The sequence below is a fragment of the Podarcis liolepis genome (assembly GCF_965112155.1).
Source record: "Podarcis liolepis genome assembly, chromosome: 12".
Taxonomy (NCBI): domain Eukaryota; kingdom Metazoa; phylum Chordata; class Lepidosauria; order Squamata; family Lacertidae; genus Podarcis; species Podarcis liolepis.
In genome coordinates this window covers 21,314,272-21,339,161 of record NC_139563.1, presented here as the reverse complement: position 1 = coordinate 21,339,161, position 24,890 = coordinate 21,314,272, and the positions used below count along the sequence as shown (strand labels likewise).

The 24,890-nt window shown below is 42.1% G+C and overlaps 1 protein-coding gene across 7 annotated transcripts; it reads left to right on the top strand.

The window, feature by feature from the left end:
- The first annotated feature begins 1,358 nt into the window (after nt 1-1,358).
- Nucleotides 1,359-23,061, top strand: YME1L1 (YME1 like 1 ATPase). Of its 7 annotated transcripts, none has more exons than XM_083467449.1 (21): nt 1,359-1,596; nt 3,904-4,035; nt 5,130-5,292; nt 6,242-6,340; nt 7,410-7,519; nt 8,706-8,847; nt 9,117-9,200; nt 10,046-10,128; nt 11,373-11,463; nt 12,420-12,572; nt 13,440-13,572; nt 14,558-14,620; nt 15,092-15,204; nt 16,463-16,618; nt 17,228-17,379; nt 18,281-18,407; nt 19,576-19,649; nt 20,769-20,855; nt 21,313-21,447; nt 21,625-21,725; nt 22,778-23,061. In XM_083467449.1, exons 1-21 carry the CDS (start codon nt 1,564-1,566, stop codon nt 22,779-22,781), a joined length of 2,235 nt encoding a protein of 744 aa, XP_083323575.1. In that variant the 5' UTR covers nt 1,359-1,563; the 3' UTR covers nt 22,782-23,061. The 7 variants fall into 7 exon arrangements, 6 of the variants coding, with proteins under 6 accessions (XP_083323575.1, XP_083323574.1, XP_083323577.1 ...); XM_083467448.1 differs by having other exon boundaries at nt 1,360-1,596; nt 8,706-8,853; XM_083467447.1 differs by having other exon boundaries at nt 1,365-2,033.
- The last annotated feature ends 1,829 nt before the right edge of the window (nt 23,062-24,890 follow it).

Genomic DNA, 24,890 nt, shown 5'->3' with positions numbered 1-24,890 from the left:
TCAGAGGAACTGGGGGGGCTTCAAAAACGACATGCCACACCCCAAACTGACGCAGTAAACTCTCACACCATTTTGCCCAGGGTTCATAATTCTGCCCATGCAACTTAAGGGACTGGGCATCTCCATCAGCTTGAAAAAGCTCCATTCCAGCTTTTACTTTAGCCGCGAGTCTATTTTAAGTTGAAAGACTCCTTATCTTGGCAGCCATTAATCACGAAGCCTTTCTGGCTCGGCTCCCAGGCCAATTAATCTGCCTTGCCGGAGATCAAAGAAAAGCGTCCCTTCTTTCTTTCGCTTTTCCCACAACATACCTCAAACGCAGTCTGTTGCAGCTTTACTCTCCTGTAGGTGCCGTGAATCTGGGCCCGAAACCTTGTTGTTGGGAAACTGCCAGGGAGATAGTGTCCATCATGAGCCCCCAAGCCGGAGTTCTGGACGATCCATCGGCCTCCCGTAGACAGGCAGATCCAGCAGTTAGCGACACGAAGCCTCTGGAAATTCCTAGCCACATTCCAGGGCTGGGTGTACACTGTTTATCAGCAGAAACACAGCCAAAAGCTTGCACCGCAGAAGAGCATAATTTACAGACTTTATTAGCGTTTAACAGAACAAAAGAAAACGTGACCGTTCTGTGTCAGCATCTTCGGCCAACTGAGAAAACGAAAGGAAAAAACAGCAAGCATAAACATCCTGTGAATAGGACATGCGCAGACTCTGTTGCTTACAAAAGCCTGCTCCCTTTTAAGGTGGAACGGAAATATCCTAACAAAGATCTTGTATATAGCTTGTATACACCTTGCATATACCTTGTATACAGGCCCCAGGTTCAGTCCCCAGCCTCCACATGGGGCTGGGCCACGGTGAGAACAGGGTGCTGGACCTGGACTAGATGGGCCTCTGGCCTGATCCGGCAGGCTCTTTATTTATTTATTCATTCGTTTATAACCCACCGTGCCTCCCCATTTTATCCTCACAACAACCCTGTGAGGTAGGTTAGGCTGAGGGTAAGTGACCCATGGGTTTTGAACCTTGGACTCCCAGGTCCTAATCGGACACCCTAATCACTACACTGCCCTCTTATGTTCCTGCTATGCTCTTTAACGATTATAATAATGCAGGCCGTGCAGCTGGGTTGCCTGAGTGAGGTTTCTCGGTAGGAAAAGCATTAGCAAGCAACACGAATGCAATACGAGCTGCCCCTCTGCACCCCAAAGCATCTAGCTCTAGGAACCCCAACGGCGCATCCATCCCGCCCTCAAAACTCCCCGCTGAGTCTTAAGCGCCGCTCCACGTTGGCTAAGAAAAGGGGAGAGACCTGGCGGGTGACCCGGAAGCACTTCTTCCTGGGCCGCCCACATCCGGGCTAGCGGACGAGCGTTCGCGTCGGGTTCGTCGCGGGCTGTGCCGGCGGCAGGAGGCGGCCATTTTCCATGAGAGCGGAGTAGCCTCCGAGTTCCCCTTTTCCCCCTGCCCAGGAAGAGCCCGGAAGGGCCGAGAAGCGAGGCCCCGGCCTGAGGCTGCGGAGAGCGGGCCGGTCCGTCTGCGGGGCCGGAAGTGGCGACGATGTTTTCCTTCTCCACCACGGTGCAGCCTCAGGTAAAGGCCTCGCGGGGGGAGGGCGGGGAGTCTCTCTCCGGGAGGAGCAGCTATTGTTCTGCGTAGCTACTCGGGCTGCTGGGAGAGCCGGGCCCAAGATGTCGCCGCCGTCAGCGGCCGCGGCTGGAAAGAGATCTGGGGCGGAAGGAGAAGTGGCCGCCGGCTGCCCGGCCACTTAGAGAGAGGCGGGTTTCGCGCCGGCTTTTCTCGGGAGCGAGTCGAGGTTTCGCGACCCTACAAGAAGAGCCCAGCTGGATCCTGTTTCCGAACAGACAGCTTCCTCTCACGAAGCCCGCAAACAGCCTCCGGAGGACAGTGGATTGGCCTAGTATCGAATATCCAGGGCTCTGCTGCTGCTGAATATGGAGATTCTGCTTAGCCACCCGTGTTTAAAATCTCCGTGGTTCTCAATGTTATCACTTTCCCCTTTAAAAAAAGTAATCGGCGCAGAATGTCTTTGGAAATTAAACCCTGACGTATTATTTCCATTTGCCAGTTCGGACGCTGGTGCTTGTGAATTTCATTAGAAAAGGGGCAGATTACTGTATTTTCCCGTGTATAAGACTATATTTCCTCCCAAACTTTTTAAGTTTAAAATTAGGGGTCGTCTTATACACAGAATGCTTAAAATACTTATTTCTTAATTTGGGGCTCAAAAAATTGGGGTCTTATACATGGGAGCGTCTTACAGATGGAAAAATATGGTATCCATGCACCTTACTGAGTGACATTCAATGTCATGCAAATAGACTTCTCTCAACCCCTTTCCCTACACAACCCTCCACATCCACAGTGGAGGCCCCCCTCAAAATAATAAAACCTCTGAAACAGGTTTGGGGGGAATAGCGGGGCTCAATTCTTCCAGTCTGTTTACTCCTAGAAAAACACTATTGAACTTTATCAAATGCTAATAAAATTATGAATCTTCGTTTTAGCCTACCTGCTTAATTGTCTTTTTTCTGAACTAAAAAAGCCCAAGCACTTCAACTTTTCCTTAATAGCATTGTTAGACACACAAGTTCTAGGTAGGCAGGTCTTGGGTTTAAAGGTCAGTTGGGTTGGTGTATAGTAGAGAATAAAGAATTTTATTATCCGTTTAACAAAATTTAGAAGATTTTGTTTAGTTGTCATGACTAGGAACTGTTGGTTAGGCTAATCGTCCGTGAATGCTTTATATGGTTTAAATTGATGTTACGTTGTCATGTTTAATGTCCTAACATCTCAGAAAAGCATCTGCACCCTTCCTATCTAATGCTGTACAGTGGACGCTCGGGTTTCGAACGTGATCCGTGTGGGAAGCACGTTCGCAACCCGCAGCCCCGCATTTGCGCACGCGCGGATCGCAATTTGGTGCTTCTGCGCAAGCGCCAAAACCCAGATGTAACCCATTCTGGTACTTCCGGGTTCGGCACAGTGCACAACCTGAAGCGTCTGTAACCCAAGGTATGACTGTAGTTGCCTTTTTGAAGAATTTTGTATGACGTAACATTGTCCATGGATGACATTTATTGCATTCCTTTGTAGAATGCTTGGGGGGGGGGCACTAAATCATGCACTTGAGTTGGGGGAATGTTGAAAGCAAGATGGGACACCAAACAGGTATGTCAAGTTTCCAGTTAGAGTAGTATGTAAAGAAATGTGTTGTTGTTTTCAAAGTCCAGTCGTAACTCTTGTTACGTCAGTCTCCGGTTGCGTGTTTTCAGGATACGAACACGGCAACCCTGGGAGTGTATATTTCCAGGTTTTACCATGCGCGCATGCGCAGAAGCACTCTGAACTTCGCGTGCGCAGAAGCAGCTCTCTAGTTGCAGACTTTTCGGGGTGCGAACGGCACCCTGCAACAGATTGAGTCCGTAACTAGAGGTACCACTGTATGTTCTGTTTTGTTGAAGCTTATGCACTTAAGCAATTTCTTGTGATCAGAAGAAAAGCCAATGAGAGATGAGCCCTGAAGCAAAAACAGTAGAAATTGATTCTTCTTTGAGAACTGCTGAATGCACAGCTAGACAGAAAGAATACTAAATTACATTGAACCCTGCCTTTTTGTAAATATCAGGAAATTTGCGAGAGGCTGTTTCTCCTAATAAGCAGGGCATGGTTTCTTGGTACTGAAGGAAATTAACTATTTCCTTGCAATAATACGTTTATTCTTTTAAAAAAGTTGTTGCTTTGTATTATAGAAAACATGCCCAAAGCATTGTTGTTTTTTTAAAAAAATAGGAAAAAATATTTGTTGTAAAAATTCAGATTAGATTAACGTAGTCATTTTAAAGATAGTGCTTTCACATAAACTTTCTTTTATACTAGGTCACAGTTCCATTGAGTCACCTCATCAATGCCTTCCATTCACCCATAACTCCAGCTCCATCATTTGCTACACCATCTACCCAGTGTGTACAAAAGGAAGCAGCACCCGAACATGAGGTACAGAATAGTGAGGTAAGAATCTTCTGATAGGAGTGATAGGTTTATTTGTGTTCGTGTATCATTTAGCATGATTTAAATTTGCTTGGTGCCTTACATGTGGCATAAAAAGGAATCTTATAAAGTGAATTTTGATACTCCTTTTTGTATTCTATACTGTGCTGTAACAATCCAGATGGAATAGTATTATTATATACAAAGCTCTCCACTTAGTTTTGAAAAGATAGAATTTTCTGATATGCAAGTATTCATTTGTGCACAGCTGGTTAAATATTTTTTGTGCACTGCAGTTACAAATATAATGACAATTGTTATTAAATTTATTACCCTGTTCTGCTGATTTGCCTTTTTGAGGAATAAGACAACTTACTTGGTCTCTAAGGTGCTACTGGACATTTTAAAAAAAAATTTGGAAGGATTCTTTTAAAGACTTTTTTAGAACAAAAACTTTTTTTAAGGACTTGATTCTTTTAAAGGATTTTTTTCTGGGAAGAGCTTTTTTAATAATCTTTTTCAAGATTTTATTTATTTCGACTACGGCAGACCAACACGGCTACCTACCTGAATCTAGAGATTTGGGGTTGGGTTGCAGTCCTGCATGCATTTACCTGAGAATAAAGTTCAGAGTTAACATGCATAGGATTGTATTGCCAGTTACAGCAGAAATTATAACTCTTTGAAACTGTTAGTTTACGAGGATAACTGATGTAGAGCTACAGCCCTTCAGTTTGAATTAGCGATGTATATTTTGCAATAAGGTCAATGATAATTTCTTGATGTTTGAAACTGCACCAAATAAAAGCTTTTATTGTACATAGATACTACTTTCATTTGCTTTGAGTAAAGAGCAGTGACTTCAACTTAGAAATTGTATTTTGGAAATTAGTGACTGCACAGTTTAAACAATTGATGGAAATAAGTTGATATTTTGAATAGCCTCAATGATTGGGGCTTGCGGGAATGAAATGGGAAAAGAGTGTGTGTTCCAATCTGCTTCTACTTTGGGGACCCTTTTTAGAATCATAATAGTTGGACATTTCTTCTCTTTTTCTTGTTTGAGTAATCTGATGATCTTAAACATTTCTATTCTTCATCTGTTCTTTTTACAGCCAGTACTTAATATACGAGACCTAGGACTTTCTGACTTGAAAGCTAGCCAGTTTGATGAACTAGTGGACAGGCTACTACCTGGCTATCGTGTAGAAAACAAAATCTCTTCACACTGGCAAACATCGTATATATCTGCACAGTCCTTCTTTGAAAATAAGTATGGTATGTCTTAGGATATTATGGCAGTGAAAAGTTGAATCACTTACTGAATTGAAGCCAAGGCAGCATCACATCCCACCTCTTAATATATGGTTCCAGTGCTTTCTGCTTCATTTCCATGTTTATTTCTTCTATAAGGCCTCTGTAATGCAGGGATGGCAAAGACATTTCAGCATGAATCCTCTTTCCCTTCTGGGCGTCCTTCAGGTGGATATAGGAGTGTGTGTGTCATGCCTCTGCTGAGCAAGACCAGAGGCAAAAGTGGGCAGAGCAACAAACATGAGTTTGTGCACTACAAAGTAGTTGCACAATTGCATTATTAGAGACATAAAACACATATTGCTCACATCAGTGGCCCTAGTTAAGAGCAATAAGAAACATGCAAAGAATGTGTGCACACCCATTTAAATTCTAAATGGGACTGTACCTGAACTTGGACATGTAAATAACCACTTCCCTGATTTCATATGGTGAGTAAGAACTTTCTTAAGGCAACTGAGTACTGGAGCTTTTATATACTTAAATAAGTGATTCTTTTACAGGCTGTTGACATACTATTAAGTACCAATGTAGTTCAGTGTGGGCTAGTAAACATTTTTGTGGACCTTTTTTCAGGGCTGCTTTTCATAATACAGCGACTGAATAAAATATTATTTGCAGCCTAAGAATACAGAAAGCAATCTTGTTCCCAAGAGGAAGCTGTGTTAAGCACAGCAGGACTCACAGATAAATGTGGATAGGATCAGCATGTTCATTTGAGAGTGAATCAGACTGATTAACTCTCAAATGAAATTAAAAATGTGAAGTTTATTTAAGTTATATATGTTTTGAAATAGATTTTGGAGACTCATTTTATCCTGTAAAATATTTTAAACCTATAAAGATTTTCTAAAGCCATTGTTTAGCTTAGTGATTGCAAAATAATAATAATGTTTTTATGGTAACTTCCTAGGTTTCGCAGATGTCTTTAGTGTCTTGCGCTCATCTTACCTGTACAGACAGCATCCTAGCCCCCTCCAGAGTGTATGTTCAGATCTTCAGCGTTGGCCAGGTATGAAGTAAGAATATTCTTCTTGATTAAATTGATTTATCTGGCTGAAGAACGTAGTATATACTACAAGATGAATCCTGAGTTCCCATCAGTGGAACTCTGCTCATGTGATGCTTATTAGAGGAAGGAGGTTTTTCTCCCTGGCTAATTCCTGTGCCTCTGAAAAGCTGTTCCAGAGGGTTGGAACTTATCCCTGCTTCACAGGAGGTGGACCTGGACGCTGGGAATGGGACAACTCTGGATCCAACTCTCTAAAATTACCTATAATTTGTATGATATAGATGAAAGTATTTTGCATTTGAACATATTTAGAGTATATTATTATCTTTACTCAGTAGTCATAATAATTAGTTGTAGTTTTGAAATTTTACTTTCATTGGCAGTGGTTAATGTAACACTTGTAGTGACAGTCAAGCCTTCTCAGATTTCTGTTTCTCACAAGTTTAGAATTCTTGACTGAACTTCATTGAAGGGAAGGGAGTTAGTATATTACCTAACTAGCAATTGCCTAACTTGCAACTGATGCAGGTACTCTTATTTGTCTGTTATTTACGGTTTCTATGAAGTTTGGAGACTCCACAGGAGCTTTTGTACATATGAATGTTCTGTATTTAGCAAGATCTTAGAACGTATACATTTCCAAAATGTCCTTAAAAATTGCTTGCTGGAATAGAGTGAATTGTTGTTGCTATAGGATGGCAAGTGTTGCTATTCTTTTAAATAACATAACTGGGATCCAAAGAGCAGCCTGAAGGGTGCTTAATGGGGGGCTGAATTTTCAGATTTGAACAGCAGCCCCTTCCCTCCTTTTCCCATGCTGTATTAAGCTGCTTTGAAACTCCAGATATTTTTGTATGTGATTGCTGTACAGCATGGAGGAGTACTGTTTTGGTGGAACTACTCAAAACACAGACACACCCACCCACACCCACCCAAAAGCACAGAACCTGGTGTTTGGCTCTTTGCATAGGCTGTGTTTCAGGACTTACACTAAAAAATTAAGTAAGGAAAGAATTTGCATAAGAACTTCTGTTACGTTATCTTGAAACAATGTGTTATGTGTTTTAAGTTTTTATTCAGACACGAGGTTTTAAGACACTGAAATCAAGAGCAAGACGGCTGCAGTCTTCATCAGAACGATTAACAGAAACAGAAAATGTAGCGCCCTCATTTGTAAAGGCAAGTCTAAAGATTTGTGTGTTCCGATCATAAGCTCTTCTGATGCCTGTTTTATACAGTGTCTTAAAAAATACCTGACCCATTAAAAAATTGGAAGCCAGGTCCCTCTTCTCAGGAGTTGTAGACTGTGAAGTAATTGAGGACAGGTAAAAGGGGATTGAAAGGGAGGGATCAGGAAGAGATAAGGGATTTATGAATCATGATGGTAGTTGTTAGAAAGCTGATGTAGGAAAAGATGGGTAAAAGGGATAATTGCTGATAGGAGGTATACAAGCAGAATCCTTCTGAAATACGTAGATGACTATATACCTTTTCACATCTAGAATGTTAACAATTTCAGCTGAATGGTACTGTAATCCAAGCACTGTAAAATCCAACAGACAAGAATGTCCTGGAGACTGATGGATAGTGAGATTTCACTGTAATTACCGTATTTTTTGCTCTATAAGACTCACTTTTTCCCTCCTAAAAAGTAAGGGGAACTGTGTGTGCGTCTTATGTAGCGAATGCAGGCTGCGCAGCTATCACAGAAGCCAGAACAGCAAGAGGGATTGCTGCTTTCACTGTGCAGCGATCCCTCTTGCTGTTCTAGCTTCTGAGATTCAGAATATATTTTTCTTGTTTTCCTCCTCCAAAAACTAGGTGCGTCTTGTGGTCTGGTGCGTTTTATAGAGCAAAAAATACGGTATTTGAATTGCTGCACAGAATTCTAGGTTGCTGTCCAGTTACAGTAATCTGCTTGTACAACAGACTTTCGCTCACACCAACTTTCCATTCCTCCCCACTCTGGCCTCCTGCTCTGGAGGGTTCCCCCGCCCCGAGCAGGAGGGGGTGCTTCAAGGTGAAGGACAGAAAAGGGAAGTCTCGTCACATCCACTGCCACAAGGTTGGCTCTCACCCCGCATGATGCACTTGCGAGCCTTTCCCTTGCAAGTGGTAGCATTACTACTCTAATTATCCATTCATATAAAATGGAAAAGGTCAATGCATGCTGAACCTTAAGAGAGAGGAGAGTGCTCTTCTGCTCATGTTCTGTCCCTGTTTCCCACATGCATCTGGCTGGCCACTGTGAGAACAGGATGTGGGGCTAGGTGGCCTGATCCAGCAGGCTATTCTTACTATGTGCCCAAAAATCTGTCCCCTGGTTTAAAAACTAATGCAAGTGTTTTCTCCATCAACTCCTTAGGGTCTCCTACTGAGAGATAGAGGACCTGATGTTGAAAGTGTAGATAAACTAATGAAAACAAAAAAGATACCTGAAGCTCAACAAGATGCCTTTAAAACTGGATTTGCAGAGGGCTTTTTGAAAGCACAGTCACTCAATCAACGTAATGGTTTGTTTGTCTTATTCAAAGTGTTCTGTTTTGTATATGCGGTGTTAGAATGGTGTTACAGGTCACATTTAAAATACACGGTAAATGAACCCCCTTTGTGCCGTATCCATATATGGTAGAAAAATAAGAATTAGGCAGCAGGTTCTTCATTGTCATTGTCCCACAATTTCATCCCCTTATCAGTTAGTCTAGCTGATTATCAGTTTCCTTGGATTTTATACCGTACAAAAATTGCTTGCCTAATATATATTTTTCTTCTTCAGATTCCATAAGACGAAATCGTTTCTTTGTCCTTGTTCTGATCCTGCTTGGCCTTTATGGTTTGTCAAAAACTCCTTTTTTATCTGGTAAATGCCCCTTTATGGATACTGGTTTGTTAACTTTTCATTCTTCTTTAATCTTTCATTTCCTGTTTTGCTTTGTAAGGCCAGTCTGTTATTTTAAGTCTAGATTAAAATCACAAGTTGAATGAACTCACAAAGTGGTTTACACTACTCCAGGTGAAAACATCTAGTGTTCTTTTCTCTGAAATGAGTAATAGTTGGGACAGTATATCTTAGTAAAATTTGGACAAGAACATTTCACAGGCCTCACTTTTCTTAGGACAGTTGACTAGTTAGTTTTAGCAGCCTAAGTAGTTTTGTCTCCTACTGCTTTTCAATACAGTCGTACCTTGGTTCTCGAATGGAATCATTTAGTTTCTCAGATCAGACCATTATTTTTAAAGACAGAGTTGTATAGATCTAGTGTGTCATAGAATTACATCTATGGATATTTCTTCAACATTCTTCCAACCCAAGTAAGTTCTTGCATTTCTTCCAGAAGCTTTGGCAGTGAGTTCAGTAATGGATCATTGAGAGTTCCTCATTGTAGAGATTTGGTGTGCAGGTGATATGATTCAGATGGGCATGGGGGTACATTGCACAAGTCTTTATAGGTATAAATATCATTTTAGCTGGGACTCAGTGAACGGCCTGATAGTATTTGATGCTGAATCATTACTGCAGCTAAACAGATGTGGGCATAGTCAGTTCTGAGAGCCACACGTAAGAGTACGATACACGTGAACTAAAGAATTTATTTTTTAAAGAAATGCTTAGTTGAACATTGGTAGGCGCAAAAATTGCTATGACAAATGATACTGACAAAATGACTTGTCAGTACATTAATCTGTTTTAACCTTTGCTTTTAGTGCGTTTTCGAACAACTTCTGGGCTTGATGCAGCTGTGGACCCTATTCAGATGAAAAATGTTACCTTTGAACATGTCAAAGGGGTAAGTTCAAATGCTTGATGCCCACCAACTATTGAATTGAAATTCATTTATGTAATATATTGATATACCACACAATACTTAAAACAGTTTCTAAGCAATTTACAAAAAAACAGCAAACAGTGACACACGGAAGCCACAGTGTAATGCAATGCAAAATTTGAAGAAAACTGCAACAGATCACTATAAAACATAAATCCAAAAACAAGCACAGCAGCACATGTTGAAACATGTTTAGGGTACAGGATCCTTCTTCAGCCTTCCTCCTGCTTGTGACTGACAAATATAGAAACCACTGCCTGTGAATACACTCTGACCTCACACACATCCACAGACTTGCTTTTCCATGTGTATGGATCATGCAATAAACCCAAGATGAATATTGGAGTGGGTCTACCAATATAGTTGGATGGTAGCCTCTCACACTAGCTTTTCTTTCTATAATACTTGCCAATATATGATGTGCCTCTTGTTGCTCAGCTTCTGGCAGCTTATCTTTGCTGTGTCAGGAACTATTCCATGATGATGCAGTGTAGCGTTGCCAGCGTAGGCGGCTACATTCTCCATTTGCCTCCTGTAATGACTAAATTCCCCTCTGTTGATTTTCACAAAATAATTACCCATGGAAAACAAATTCTACAGATGGATCCCTGTTACTTTTTTTATAAATCAAACGAAACAAATTACTGCTTCCTTACATGCACCTCTGAGTATTGTGTTTTCTCTTAAATTGTTCCATCATGATCTTACACGTGATCTCAATTGAGGTTTAATTGCTCCCCCCCCCAGCACTGTACTCTTGATAAATTATGTAGGAATTAGTTCTTTTTCCCCTTTTACAGTTCTAGAGGCTTTACCTAGTATATTTTATTAACTGTATGCCTTGGTTTTTCAGTAAATGTTTTATGTTAAATAAACACAGGCCAGAGATCAGTGTAGTTCTGTGTCTGTTGTCCAGTGGGACTTCGGACTTTACTTTCTTAAAATAGCAGCCTTCCTCTTGCCACAGGGCAAACTGCTTTGGGAAGCATGGGAGTTTCCAGGCCAGCTGACTATACAGCAGGGGGCCTTGTATTTTAAAAGAAAAAAAGTTATACTGGGGGTGCACATGAGCATTTGGCTGTGCTTAAAAATAGCTCAGGATTGTGACCACAAGTCTACCTAAAGCTAATTTGGCCAAATTATAAAACAGGTCTTTTAAAAATGTTGGCATAATATATTTATTTTTAAATTTTAATTGAATGAAGGTTGAAGAAGCAAAGCAAGAGTTGCAAGAGGTGGTAGAATTCTTGAAAAATCCTCAGAAATTTACTGTACTGGGAGGTAAACTTCCTAAAGGTAACTATGAGCTTTTGATTATTGACAGGTGCTTTCATGGGGGTGTTCATACCACTTGTTACATTGCAGTCCTATTTGATTTATGTGAGGCAGGTAATAATGTGTTGTCCCTGAGAGGGATATGTAACCTCATGTGCCTCTTTCATGAACATCATTAAAATCCTACAGCAGGTATTCCTCCACCGTCAGAGGCATTCCACAGGATCCCCTCACTCCCCCAACACACCCCTGCATTGTGGGATAAATTATACCAGTCCTGACATACTGGGAAGGAAACTAAAAAAAGAAAACTGCAAAGGGAAAGGAAGAATATATCCAAAGCAGGCATAAAAAAGGCAGTTTGTCCACCTTTGCTACTCCTCTTTTTGGATTGCTCTGCTCTTAGTGTCTTTTAAATTTGTGTTTAGTTCACCCTCCCCTTTTGTAACTCTTGTGAAGTAACCTTTTTCACTCAGGGGAGGGTGTTTGTTGTCCAGATTTTCTTTATGTATACTCTTTGTATTGGTTTGGGCCTAATTAAGCTTTGCCATTTGGCCCAACAGCCTAATGACCTGACATCATGTATGATATCAGAACCGGTGTGGGCTGGTAAAAAGGTAGCTGGGCTCTTCCAAAAAGGACTTCTGAAGTTTACAAAGAGCAGCACAGGGTTCTTTGCAAGCCCTGGGTGATGCTTTGAAATCCTGACAGTCAGCTGATTGTTGGAAGCACCCGTGTCACCTGACATTGTGATGTTAGGTGATAGACAGATGGGTGCTCCTGCCCTTATATTAAATACCTGCCAGATCCACATCCAGAGCCACATCCCTAGCCTGCATCGTTGTCCTCCTTCTAGCTGGGCTGAAATCTGCAGTGACTAGAATCACTTGTTGAGAAATTATAAAAATTGGGGTAAACATGGGTGATAATCAGTTCTCCGTATGCTTTGTCATAATTTTATTTCATTCTTTCCCCAGGTATTCTGTTGGTCGGACCACCTGGAACTGGCAAAACTCTTCTTGCTAGAGCTGTGGCAGGAGAAGCTGATGTTCCATTCTATTATGCCTCTGGATCGGAATTTGACGAGATGTTTGTTGGCGTTGGAGCCAGTCGCATCAGAAACTTGTTTAGTGAGTACAACTTAGTTTTCCCTTGAACATTTGCTATTTTCATGAACGCATGTATACCTGAAGGAGCATCTCCACCCCCATCATTCAGCCCAGACACTGAGGTCCAGCTCCGAGGGCCTTCTGCCGGTTCCCTCATTGCAAGAAGTGAGGTTACAGGGAACAAGGCAGAGGGCCTTCTTGGTAGTGGCACCTGCCCCGTGGAACGCCTTCCCATCAGATGTCAAGGAAATAAACTATCTGACTTTTAGAAGACATCTGAAGGCACCCCTGTTTGGGGAAGTTTTTAATGTCTGATATTTTAATGTATTTTTAACCTGTTGGCAGCCGCTCAGAGTGGCGGGGGAAACCCAGCCAGATTGGGGGGGGGGGTATAAATAAACTATTTTTTATTACTGTTATTATAATTATTATTATTAACTTATTTCAGGAGTGTGGATGAACACACTTTGAAATCTAGCAGTTTCTTATTGAATAAATGCTCTTAGGTCTAAGCTCTCTATTAAAATAAAGAAGGCTCTAGCAGGCATCAGGAAAATTCAAAAACATTCTCTTATTATTATCATTTTATCAAAAGTCTGAATTCTGTCTGAACAGTTGTAACCCAATATACATATGTATATATTCATTCCAGTCTGGACCTTTATCATGGGCCCATTGTTTTATCCCTAATTCAGAGAACAGTTGTTTTCCTTTTGACTGTTTTCTAGCTAAAATAGCAGTATAGACACCGAAAAGCTATTTTTATGGAAAAGTGCAATTCATGAGGGTAGCCAGAATAAACTTGTGAATCTCATATTAGAAATGTGTGAATAATACAAAATGGTGTTTGTAGTATGAAGAAATAAATTTGACATGTTGCATTCTTAGGGGAAGCCAAAGCGAATGCACCATGTGTTATATTCATTGATGAGCTGGATTCTGTTGGTGGCAAAAGGATAGAGTCTCCAATGCATCCCTACTCAAGACAGACTATAAATCAGCTCCTTGCTGAAATGGATGGGTAAATACTAACTTTCTTTCTGAGCCAAGGGATTATCTGTTATATAGGAACATCAAAATAAGGAGAATGAGCGTGGGGTTCATATGGAGAGGTGTGTGGCCCCCCCAAGCAGTAAAATAATTTGAAATCTGATATGTTACTTGGAAAGAATATCATAGCCATTTAAAGCATGTTCAAATGCCTGGTATCCCCCTATATAGCAGGGTAGCCAAGCCCTGGGAAACCCCAGATTACTATACTTTATACAGTTTATACTGATGCTGCTATTCTAACTAGTTGGTAAGCCTGCAGCACCCTCTTCTTTCTTTGACCAGGGCACAAAGTGGTTGGTATGCAGGCAAGGATTGTCTAGGTGCACAGCACAGCATAGTTTAGTTAGTAGGGATGATGCCTTGGTGGTTACACTAGAGTAGCAGGTCTACTGATCATGCTTTGGGCTGGTGTCACTAATTACAGCCTACCTACAAGCCTGTTTCATTGAGTCATTTGCCTTGATCACTGCTAATCCAGATTTAGGACATGTCACTCACAACTAAGCTTTCAAATTTGCAGCCATAAGATGGCCATGAAAAGAGGATAGATTCTGAGTTCTCTGAATACCAATTGCTGAGGGGCAAAAAATGGGAGGGCATGCCCTACCGCGAGGCTTCCTCGCAGCATCCAGCTAGCTGTTGTTGGAAATGGGATTTTGATTCCCTGGACCTTTGGTCTGGTCTAGCAGGTCTGCTCTTACGTTCTTACTAGTATTCTTCTGGCATGCCTGCAGATTTCCAAACAAATGGATGAGCCCCACTCTGGAGCCTTAGATTGCTTTGAGTCATGCCCAATAAAGGGCTTGCAGTGTGCGTTAAGCCCTCACTGGACTGCATGGACATTGCTGTACTCATTGTAAGAACAGAGAAACTCTTCACACCGAAGTATATTAACAAAAGCTCTCTTCTCTCTCTCTCTCTCTCTCTCTCTCTCTCTCTCTCTCTCTCTTAAGCTTTAAACCCAACGAAGGCGTCATTATCATTGGTGCAACAAACTTCCCTGAAGCCTTAGATAAGTATGTGTGTGTGCGTATATATGCATAAAACGTAACTTTGCATGGTTTGATTTTGTGCATATATGACTTTGAAAGCGTAGGTCAGTAATAGCTATTAAAATTTACAACGTACTATTCTTGCATCATGTCTATATTTTTATCTTTGAAGGCAGCACTCAGAAGGACTAGCCCCTTCTAGCTATCATTATCAGGAACAGCAAAAATGAGAGCAATGGCAGCCGGAATGTATCTATGAAGTGTTGGTTCATAAAGTACCTTTTGCCTTGGGGGTTCCTGTAATCCAAGGAGGGTTGTGAGGAGGCCATTTGCTTGTGTGAAACCATCTTTAGTAGGTCAGAAATATATTAGCTGCTCACTTTACCCCATCATGTTCTTAACTCTTAAAAAAATAAAAATCTTTTAAGTCATCTGGTTAGCAAGGATCTTAAATATATTGAATCATTCACAGAATTGTTTTTCCTCCCCAATTAGTGCTTTGATACGTCCTGGCCGCTTTGACATGCAAGTTACAGTCCCCAGGCCAGATGTCAGGGGCCGAACAGAGATTCTGAAATGGTACCTGAATAAAATAAAGTATGATGAATGTAAGTATAAATACGCAACTGTTATCTTGGGGGCAGGCAATACAGAAAGTTGTAGAGTGGCTGTAAATTTTAATCTGTTTCTAAGTCGCTCTGTGACCTCTCTAATTTAGATCTGTGTTTTGAGTTCTGAATCGCCTTGAATAAAACAAATCTCTCTATTCCCCTTTCACTATACTGAGGAATCTGAAATGGCTATAGCTTTCCCCCCCTTTTGGCCAAAGTGGATGAAATTTAGGGCACATGAGCTATTCCAGTGGATTAGGTAAAGGTAAAGGGACCCCTGACCATTAAGTCCAGTCGTGGCCGACTCTGGGGCTGCGGCGCTCATCTCGCTTTATTGGCCGAGGGAGCCGGCGTACAACTTCCGGGTCATGTGGCCAGCATGACTAAGCCGCTTCTGGCAAACCAGAGCAGCGCACAGAAACACCATTTACCTTCCCACCGGAGCAGTACCTATTTCTCGACTTGCATTTGACGTGCTTTCAAACTGCTAGGTTGGCAGGAGCAGGGACCGAGCAATGGGAGCTCACTCCGTTGCAGGAATTCGAACCGCCAACCTTCTGATCAGCAAGTCCTAGGCTCTGTGGTTTAACCCACAGTGCCACCCGCGTCCCTTTCCAGTGAATTAAAGCATGCTAAATTGCAAGCAAATAGGTCCAGGGGCTTTTTGAGAGGTGGGGGGAGTAAAACAGATTTATTCTGCCCCCCCCCCCATAATCTAATTGGGTGGTGGTGGATAGGGAATAACGTCTTAATAAAGAAAGCATAACTGTTGATGTGCTTTAGCGAAGACCATTCCAAGCTCTTCAGTACTCCACAGGCAACCTTTTGGACAGCCTCACTATTTTCAATGTCCACAAACATATAGGAAAATATGGAGCTATAAGGTAAAAAAAAGTGTAGAAACACAGCAACACAAGACTTTGTAGAGGACCTGATCTGTCGGTTTATTGACATTGTACTTTGATGTGGGGACGGGAGGAAAAACCCCAATTCACTCCAGTTTTTGGCCCACACACAAAACCCCTAGTTATTATATGCTTGTGATTGAAATTCAGAATCTTGTCACCAGTGGGAGCCAGAGTCTTTGATTCTGCTTACAGTATTGCTTGAACAAATCAGTGCTCTGTTCTTGATCCATATTGTGATTATAGTGGCAATAAAATTAAAGTTCGCTTTAATGTGAAAAGCAGATTTAAAGAATATTAATTTCTCAGATTAGGTTGATATAGGACTTTGTGTGTGTGTCTTACTGCAGCTATTGATGCAGAAATCATTGCAAGAGGAACGGTAGGATTTTCTGGAGCTGAGTTAGAAAACCTAGTGAACCAAGCTGCATTGAAAGCTGCGGTTGATGGGAAGGATATGGTTACTATGAAGGAGCTGGAATTCTCAAAGGACAAAATTCTTATGGGTAGGCTATTTCTGAATTTGAATTTCTGAATTCAGCGAGGTAAGTATTTTGACCTTGGGCACTTCGTTGGAGTTAAGTTACAACTCCACTTACATGCTACACTGATGGTTTTTGGGTTTGCAGAAATACAAAAAAGTGAAGACAGAACATGCTCATTAGCCATGGAGCTCTGATTGGTGGTTGACTATTGAGAATAAACAATAACAAACTGTGGGGCGGGGTGAATGGAATGGAGTATTCTGGAATGGAGTATCCTGGCTGGCACCTTGAGAAGAGCATTCCCCAGTGCAGTGTTTTGCTTGTTCTCCTTGGATATACTAATAGCAAAATTTAGTGCTGAGTTATGGCTGTGGAGCCCAGGTGGGACTTCTGAGCATGCGCAGGGGAATCTCAAGGCTTGAAGAAGTAGAAAAAATATTTAGGGAGGAAACAAATAAAGGGACAAAAACCCCTTCAGAACAGTTCAGTGAGGACTGAGCCTACTAAGTCTGCATGGTGGTGAGAAAAGAAACAGGGTTGTGGGTGTGAGTGTGCATTATGAGTAGAATGGAGCATCTGCGTGCATTTGGTCACTTTTCAGCTTCTGTTATTTCCTTTCTTTGATTTCAGGCCCTGAGCGTAGAAGTGTAGAAATTGATGATAAGAATAAAACAATTACAGCCTATCATGAATCTGGGCATGCCATTATTGCATACTATACTAAAGATGCGATGCCAATCAACAAAGCAACCATTATGCCACGAGGGCCAACACTCGGACATGTGAGGATTTTGATTTTGTAGAGAATACCCACTTTTGACTAGACTTTGACCGCTTTACTGCTTTACTTTTTCAACAGAGCTGGTATCAAACACCTGGCAATATATTTCCATAGTATAATGCAATTGAAATGAGAACCTGGTTGGTTGCCGTGGCATTCGTAACGGAGGTTCACCTTCGTTACATAGGCACCAGGCGAAAATGTTTCTCTATAACCAAGCCTTTGGCTGATTAACATCCTGCGGCCTTTTAAATGTGTTTGAGGGAAGGATTTACTGGTTTGTTTTTGTTTTGCTATGTATTACATGTTTTCATTTTGTATCTTTATGATCTGAAGCACCCTGTGATCTTCAGTTGAAGGGTGGTATACAAATTTAATTAATAATAATAATAATTGCCATTTTAGAAATGTATTATTTACACCCTGCAGTGCTGTCAGTTCAAAAAAGACATCCACATTGTGGATGAAAACATTCATTCATCTGGCTCTGCTGCATTTTGAACTTTGGGGCTGTATTGCCCAAATACATGCACAAAATGGTTTCATAGCAGAGTTGGAGGTTCCCTACTCCTGCTGCAGGGGCTGTGTGCAGAAGGGCTCTTACCTTTAGTGTACCGCAAGCCAAGACTGGCCATCAGCAAAAAGTTGCTGTTGATTTGTTTCTCGCGAAGATACTGCATGACCATGACTGGTTCGGACAGAGCCTGCAAGACTGCAGGTGTCTACTCTTTGGGAAGCAGGTTTTAGTTTGGGGTAGAGAAACCAACAAATGTCTCAGAAGAGTATCACGGCAGTTAGTATCCTCTAACTCGCCTTTGTTTCAATATTGTCAAAGCGACTACAAAGTGTAATTTACTGTTTCCATGAACTTTAATCTCTGCTCACACAATTTTGTATTAAAGGTGTCTTTGCTGCCAGAAAATGACAGGTGGAGTGAAACTAGGTCCCAGCTGCTTGCCCAGATGGATGTTAGCATGGGAGGAAGAGTTGCAGAAGAACTTATATTTGGGGGTGATTACATCACAACAGGTCAGGAAAACCCCGAAAGAAACAAGATTAGTATTCAAAATGTTTCACTTCAAAATCTGAATTACTTTTGTATACAGTGGTACCCCGCAAGACGAACGCCTCGCAAGACGGAAAACCCGCTAGACGAAAGGGTTTTCCGTTTTGGAGGCGCTTCGCAAAACGAATTTCCCTATGGGCTTGCTTCGTAAGACGAAAGCCCATAGGGAAATCTCCGGGGACCTCTTTTAAATGCTAGCGGTGGGGAGCAAAGCCTTCCCCCCCCCCCTCCGGCCTTCAGAAGAGGTCCAGGAAGGCTGGCGGGGGCCGAAAGGCTTTGCTCCCCAGCGCCAGCATTTTAAAAGCAGTCCAGGATAGCAGGGAAGCGCTTCCCGCTATCCCGGACGGCTTTTGAAGGCAGGAGAGGCATGCCGGCAAGTCTCCGCCAGCAGCGGCAGTGCTGCCGCTGCTGGCGGAGCGCTCCGCGAAGCCTGGGCGCGCTAATGTCAGCGCGCGCAGGCTTCGGCATGCGGGCAAGTCTCCGCCAGCAGCGGCAGAGCTGCCGCTGCTGGCGGAGCGCTCCGCGAAGCCTGGGCGCGCTAATGTCAGCGCGCGCAGGCTTCGGCCTGCGGGCAAGTCTCCGCCAGCAGCGGCAGCGCTGCCGCTGCTGGCGGAGCGCTCCGCGAAGCCTGGGCGCGCTGATGTCAGCGCGCGCAGGCTTCGGCATGCCGGCAGAGGTCCGCGAAGCCTTGGCCGGACAGCTTTTGAAGGCAGGCGGGGGGAGCAAAGACTTTCGCCCCCGCCAGCCTTCAGAAGAGGTCCAGGACCTCTTCTGAAGGCTGGCGGGGGGCAAAAGTCTTTGTCCCCCCTGCCTGCCTTCCCAGGGGCTTTTAAATCGCCCCGGACAGCGGAGAAGCCCTCCGCTGTCCCGGGGTTTTTTAAAATGCTGGGGGTGGGAAGAAAAGCCCTTGTCCCCCCCCCCCCAGCCTTCAGAAGAGGTCGGGGGACAGACTGTCCCCGGACCTGGTCTGAAGTCGGTTTCCCTAGGAACGCATTAATTGATTTTCAATGCATTCCTATGGGAAACCGTGCATCGCAAGACGAAAAACTCGCAAGAAGAAGAAACTTGCGGAACGAATTAATTTCGTCTTGCGAGGCACCACTGTAATTTCTTTTGTTGTTGTTCATTTAGGGGCTTCTAGTGATTTTGACAACGCTACTAAAATAGCAAGGCTCATGGTGACTAAGTTTGGAATGAGTGAGAAGGTAAGATCTAAATATCTCCTGTTTGAGTTTTGGATGCTGTCCTCTTTTCTCTCCGCATTGATTAGGAGTCCTTCAGGACGTGGTATCAGATCCTTGTATTAAATTGCTGTTATCCCTCTCTGGATCTTTAGATGGTAGTGCATTATAAAGCGAAATGTACATTATAAAGTGAGAATGTGTATGTGACCAACTCAGCCTTACGGATTATCAAAGATATGAACAGCGTGGGTGAATAAGAAACACGTTTTGTCATTTTCCCTTGGAGATTATACAAAGCAATTTACAGTATGGACTTGACAAAATAGTAGTGATAAATGAGACACTGCTGCTCTCTTGGCCTCCCAATGCAGGGTCACTGGCACTTAGCAAGAGGGGTGGGGTGAAGCATGGGAGTATTAGATGGGTGCAGAACAATGGAGCCAATCTTCCCAAGCTTCACCCCACCTCTTTCCCTCTGTGTTGGAAGTCAGGAAAGCAGCTGTGCCCCACCCACAGCACCTCACCAGCCACTACTGTATATGTTACGCTGCCATGTTCACTTCACAGCACATTTTTTTTGGGGGGGGGGGTTGCTCTATACCATAGGGAGAGCTCAATCAAGCACCAGAAAGCATTTGCTCCTTCTGCCTGTATTTGCTTATATGTTTTGTTTCCTCCTGGTCTGCCCCTTCCTTTCCGTCATCACGGATAGTGAGATTTCTCTTAGATGCATGTTCTTTGTAATTTTTAAAAAAGCAACAAGTTAAGACGACGATTCAAAATTAATCAAGTGTGAATAATTTAATAGGATTATCCCCCAAAATGTGTGATCGGTGACAAAGGCTGAGGTCGTATACACTTACAGGGAGTAAGTCCAGTTGTGAACAGTGGGACTAACTTTTGAGTAGACATGATTAGATTTATGCTGACCAACTCCCTCCCATCCAGATTTAACAAGAAAGCTGTGGTATGGTGGTGGGATACTTCTGTGTACAGCTACAGCTGCTTAAATATTGGACACCTTGGGGGCCTGTTGCATCACAGAAGATATTATTTGCAGGATGCTGGGATCTTAAATAGCACCACAATTGCAATGTAAAATGTCTCTTTCTCTTGTCTCTTTCTTTTGCTTTCTATAAGCTTGGTGTCATGACCTACACAGATACAGGGAAACTCAGTCCCGAAACTCAGTCCGCAATTGAACAAGAAATAAGAATGCTTTTAAAGGTAAGAAAAAGTTTGATGGACTAACTGGAATAAATATTGGATGAATAAAGTTTTCCTTCCCTTGGGTTTCATGTATATATCTAGTAAACCATAAAAATGGCCTAACTTCTAATTCAGTTCATGGCCCTGTTAAAAATTCAGGAACTTCCTTTACCACTTATTAGCAGTAGAACATTTTTCTAGCTCCTTGTTGCTAATAGATTTCTTTTTCATATTCAGTTATTTATCTACCTTATTTTTCCCTTGTGTTTCTTACTTGTTTTAAACTAAAAGATTTTATGGTGTCTGGTTTCTGCAATGAGTATACAAGAATAAAATTGAAACGTGAATATTTGTGGCTTTATTGAAAATATTAGTTCAGGGGTCAATCTTAAAAGTTTTTAGAATACATGTCTTCGATTTCCAGTTTCATTGCAAATGATCCTTAATGTGTGTGGGTTTTTTTATTCTGTGATAGGAATCATACGAACGAGCGAAGAATATATTGAAGAACCGCACAAAAGAGCACAAGAATTTAGCGGAAGCATTGCTGACCTATGAGACTTTGGATGCCAAAGAAATTCAGATTGTTTTAGAGGGGAAAAAACTAGAAGTGAGATGATAACTTCCTTGTTAAGCGTTCTAATGGATTACTTGCAAGAATGCAGTAGTCTACTTATGCAGTGTAGCCCCCCCCATGTGTGTGTGGTAATAATCACATTTCTTAAAGATAAGCAATTTGTCTTGTGTGCTTTTGTTACATTTTACCTAACTTTTTGTATTTCCTTAGAAAGAGATGCCAGGAGCAAAAGAAGTTCCCACAAGTATAGATAATACGATCTCAGGGTTGAATCCCGCTTCTTTGGAAACCTCAAATACTGACGCTGAATAGTATGTTCTTAACATATCTTCCCTAGCTAATTGCTCCATGTGGACTTGGACGTGTTCAATCTTGCGGCTTGAGGTCCCTTGAAATGCTGCAGGATTTACAGGTTGCAGAGAGGATGACATCTCCATTTAGTCTTAATTCCATGGGCAGTTTATAAAACCATCACTCATCAGTTAGAAAAAAACCCCACAGATTTTATTTAGCAGGTCACATAAGACTAGAGGAAGCTGGGAACTGGCATTGCTGTAACAGAGCTGCTCCCTGCCCCTCATTGGTCTTCTTATAAATGCCAGGGTGTTGGAATCCTGGAGCACAATAAATGGTCAAAGAAATAATAGGGTTTTCTGTTTGGATGCCTTTAGATCACATGACGGGGGGGCGGAGTGGAATTGTAACAGCTATGAAGAATTGCACTGCCTCTTTGGAGTCAGTTGGGAGTACATTTCCAGTTTAGTTTAAGTGGTATGGGGGTGTAACTGCATTGCTCTGAAAGGTGCTGTCCTGTTGGATTTTTAAAAATGAGATCGTGTACAGCTGTTTTGAGAGCTCCATCAATTTTCTTAGATGCCCGTATTGAATCAGTCAGAGAGTAGTTTAGATTCCTCTTTTTGTTCCTTTTAAATCAGTCCATTTCCCCCAATAAAAATACAATTTTTTTATTTGAAATCTTGAAGTCCTTCAACCCAGGTTATGAGCACATAGTACCCAAACAGTAAAATGTGTTCAGTTATCTTCTGAAATGTTAGGAGTTGGGCTAGGGTGGAATGAGAAACAATTGCTAGTAATACTAGTGTTTTCTGGGAGGATGGGCAATGGGTGGGTTATTCTCACTAACCCCTACATTCAAAACAGGCATTTAAAACAGAAAAGGTTTTGTGTCAGTCAGTGGGGGGAATGGAAGAAAGTTGGCAGTGAACTTTCAAACTAGTGCTAACATGACGTTGCTGTGAATACAACTTGACAGTGTACTTACTTTTGAATTGGTTTAAGAATTCTTTCTTTCAGCAAATCCAGTACTTCAGTGCAACTTTCTTTTTTTGCTTTTCCCATTCAGCTAATCTAGTAACACATGGAGGGACCTCAAGACCCTGTCTTAAAGCAGAATACCAAGCTGCTATGCTGACACATTACAAATATACTCTTTGCAGTGACTTACAGTGAAAGATGTGCAAATAAGGCATGCATGACACCTTTTTTAAAGACAATAAAGGTTTGTTTTAATTATGCAGAAAGCTTTTCCTCATTGTAAATTGCTTTATCTCTGGTTTCCCTCTTATGTAAATTGAGGTGTACAAAACATATCTTAAACCTGTAAATAAATTTGAGAGTTAACCGAAATGTGGAATTTTTTTAGTGAATTGGATTTCCAAAGAATCTTTCGTTCGTTTCCTTCCTTCCTTCAAAATTGATTTGTTTGCTGTTACTTCAGCACGTTAGAGAAAAATAATGCAAGTGGGGAGACAGGAGAGGAAAACATCCCAACATTCCCTGGCTTCCCATCAGCTGGAAAATGTACCCATGGAAAGTTCCCTATTACCCAACAGATTCTGCTCCATCTCAGCAAATTAATATCATATGCCTTTCATGCTATAAATTTGAACTGCATCTGCACACCTAGCTACCATATATGCTAATAATATAAAATTTTAATTAGCAATAGTTCCTACTGATTATCCAGATTTAATACTATTCCTCACAAAAACTGGGATTCTGAAGTGAGATATCCACACAACAGAAGTTGCCTTGAGTTCCAGTCACAACAGAGAGACAGCTTAAGGTCCAAAGAGTTTGACTGCTGCAGAAGATCAGGCTTCAGTAATACAGTTCGGGACTTGATACATTCATACACTTTGTAGGCTTTGCAGATAAAGATATGTACAAGTAGAAAGTATTTCTGTTGCTCCAGCAATTCAAGACGTAACACAGTTTCCGACAGCACTCACTGACTGACTCTCAGGACAAGACACCGGACAGCTGAGCAGAGATGCCTCCATCACCTATATCAGGCATCCCCAAACTCGGCCCTTCAGATGGTTTGGGGCTACAACTCCCATCACCCCTAGGTAACAGGACCAGTTGTCAGGGATGATGGGAACTGTAGTCCCAAAACATCTGGAGGGCCGAGTTTGGGGATGCCTGACCTATACAGGTGGCACTGGACTGTTGCCATAGCAACTGGCTTGGCTGACTCTGACCCTATTGCCTTATCCTCATACATGGGATGATTTGAGCTCATCAAGGAAATTATCCCTTTCCTCCTCGTCTGATTCCTCCAAAAACAAATTCCACAATACTTCAAACTTATAAGATGTGGAACCGTAGGTAGACAAATGCATACTACTACAACATCCCACGAACCCCCTAGACGTAATAATTTTAAAAAAACAATGAGAGGACGACATAGGCTATGAGATTAACCCCACTCAGTGGACCAGAATGTGGTCTAAACCCCTCTTTAAATCCATATCAACGAAAAGGAAAGAACTCACTCTGAAACTCACCTACAGGTGGTACCTAACACCAAGGAAATTAGCGCTAATATGCCCAGGAACCTCACCAAAATGCTGGAGAGGGTCACCTCCACAGGCACATACCTCCACATGCGGTGGGAATGCCCCCAAATCCAACTATTCTGGACAACAGCCATACGAGAAATATGTAAAATAATTAAGAATTAGAAATCACCCCAGAACTGGCCCTACTAAACATCTTCCAAGACAATTATGCCCACTCACATCACAAAGAACTCATAACCCACCTACTCTCAGCAGCCAGGAACATAACCAGACACTGGAGAGGCCTGTCAGGAGTAAGCATGGACCAATGGTACCAAATAGTATGGAAAACAGCCTTACTAGAAAAATTAACCAATAAACTGAAACTGACATAGAAGCATGATCAATAGAATATGGCTATCCTGATTCAAAAAACACCCACCCAACTCACACATGAAAACAAGGTTCACCACAGCCAATCACAAACAAGCAACCACACCCCAACTTCTCTCACCACCAAAGGAACACAAGCGAATAGCAAAGAGAACCTGCACAAACGACGCTGACACAAAACCCTACACATACATTAAGTAAAAAAGAAACCTCCCCACCCCACCCACCATGGCCCCTCCACCTTTTCTTCCTAATGTAACACTAATGTCTCAACAAATG

Excerpts from the sequence above, each read along its gene's own strand:
- YME1L1 (XM_083467446.1), top strand. The coding sequence starts at position 1,959 with ATGGAGATTCTGCTTAGCCACCCGTGTTTAAAATCTCCGTGGTTCTCA. Across the intron at positions 5,293-6,241 it reads CTTCTTTGAAAATAAGTATG|GTTTCGCAGATGTCTTTAGT; the intron begins GTATGTCTTAGG and ends GTAACTTCCTAG. Across the intron at positions 18,408-19,575 it reads GGGTGATTACATCACAACAG|GGGCTTCTAGTGATTTTGAC; the intron begins GTCAGGAAAACC and ends TTGTTCATTTAG.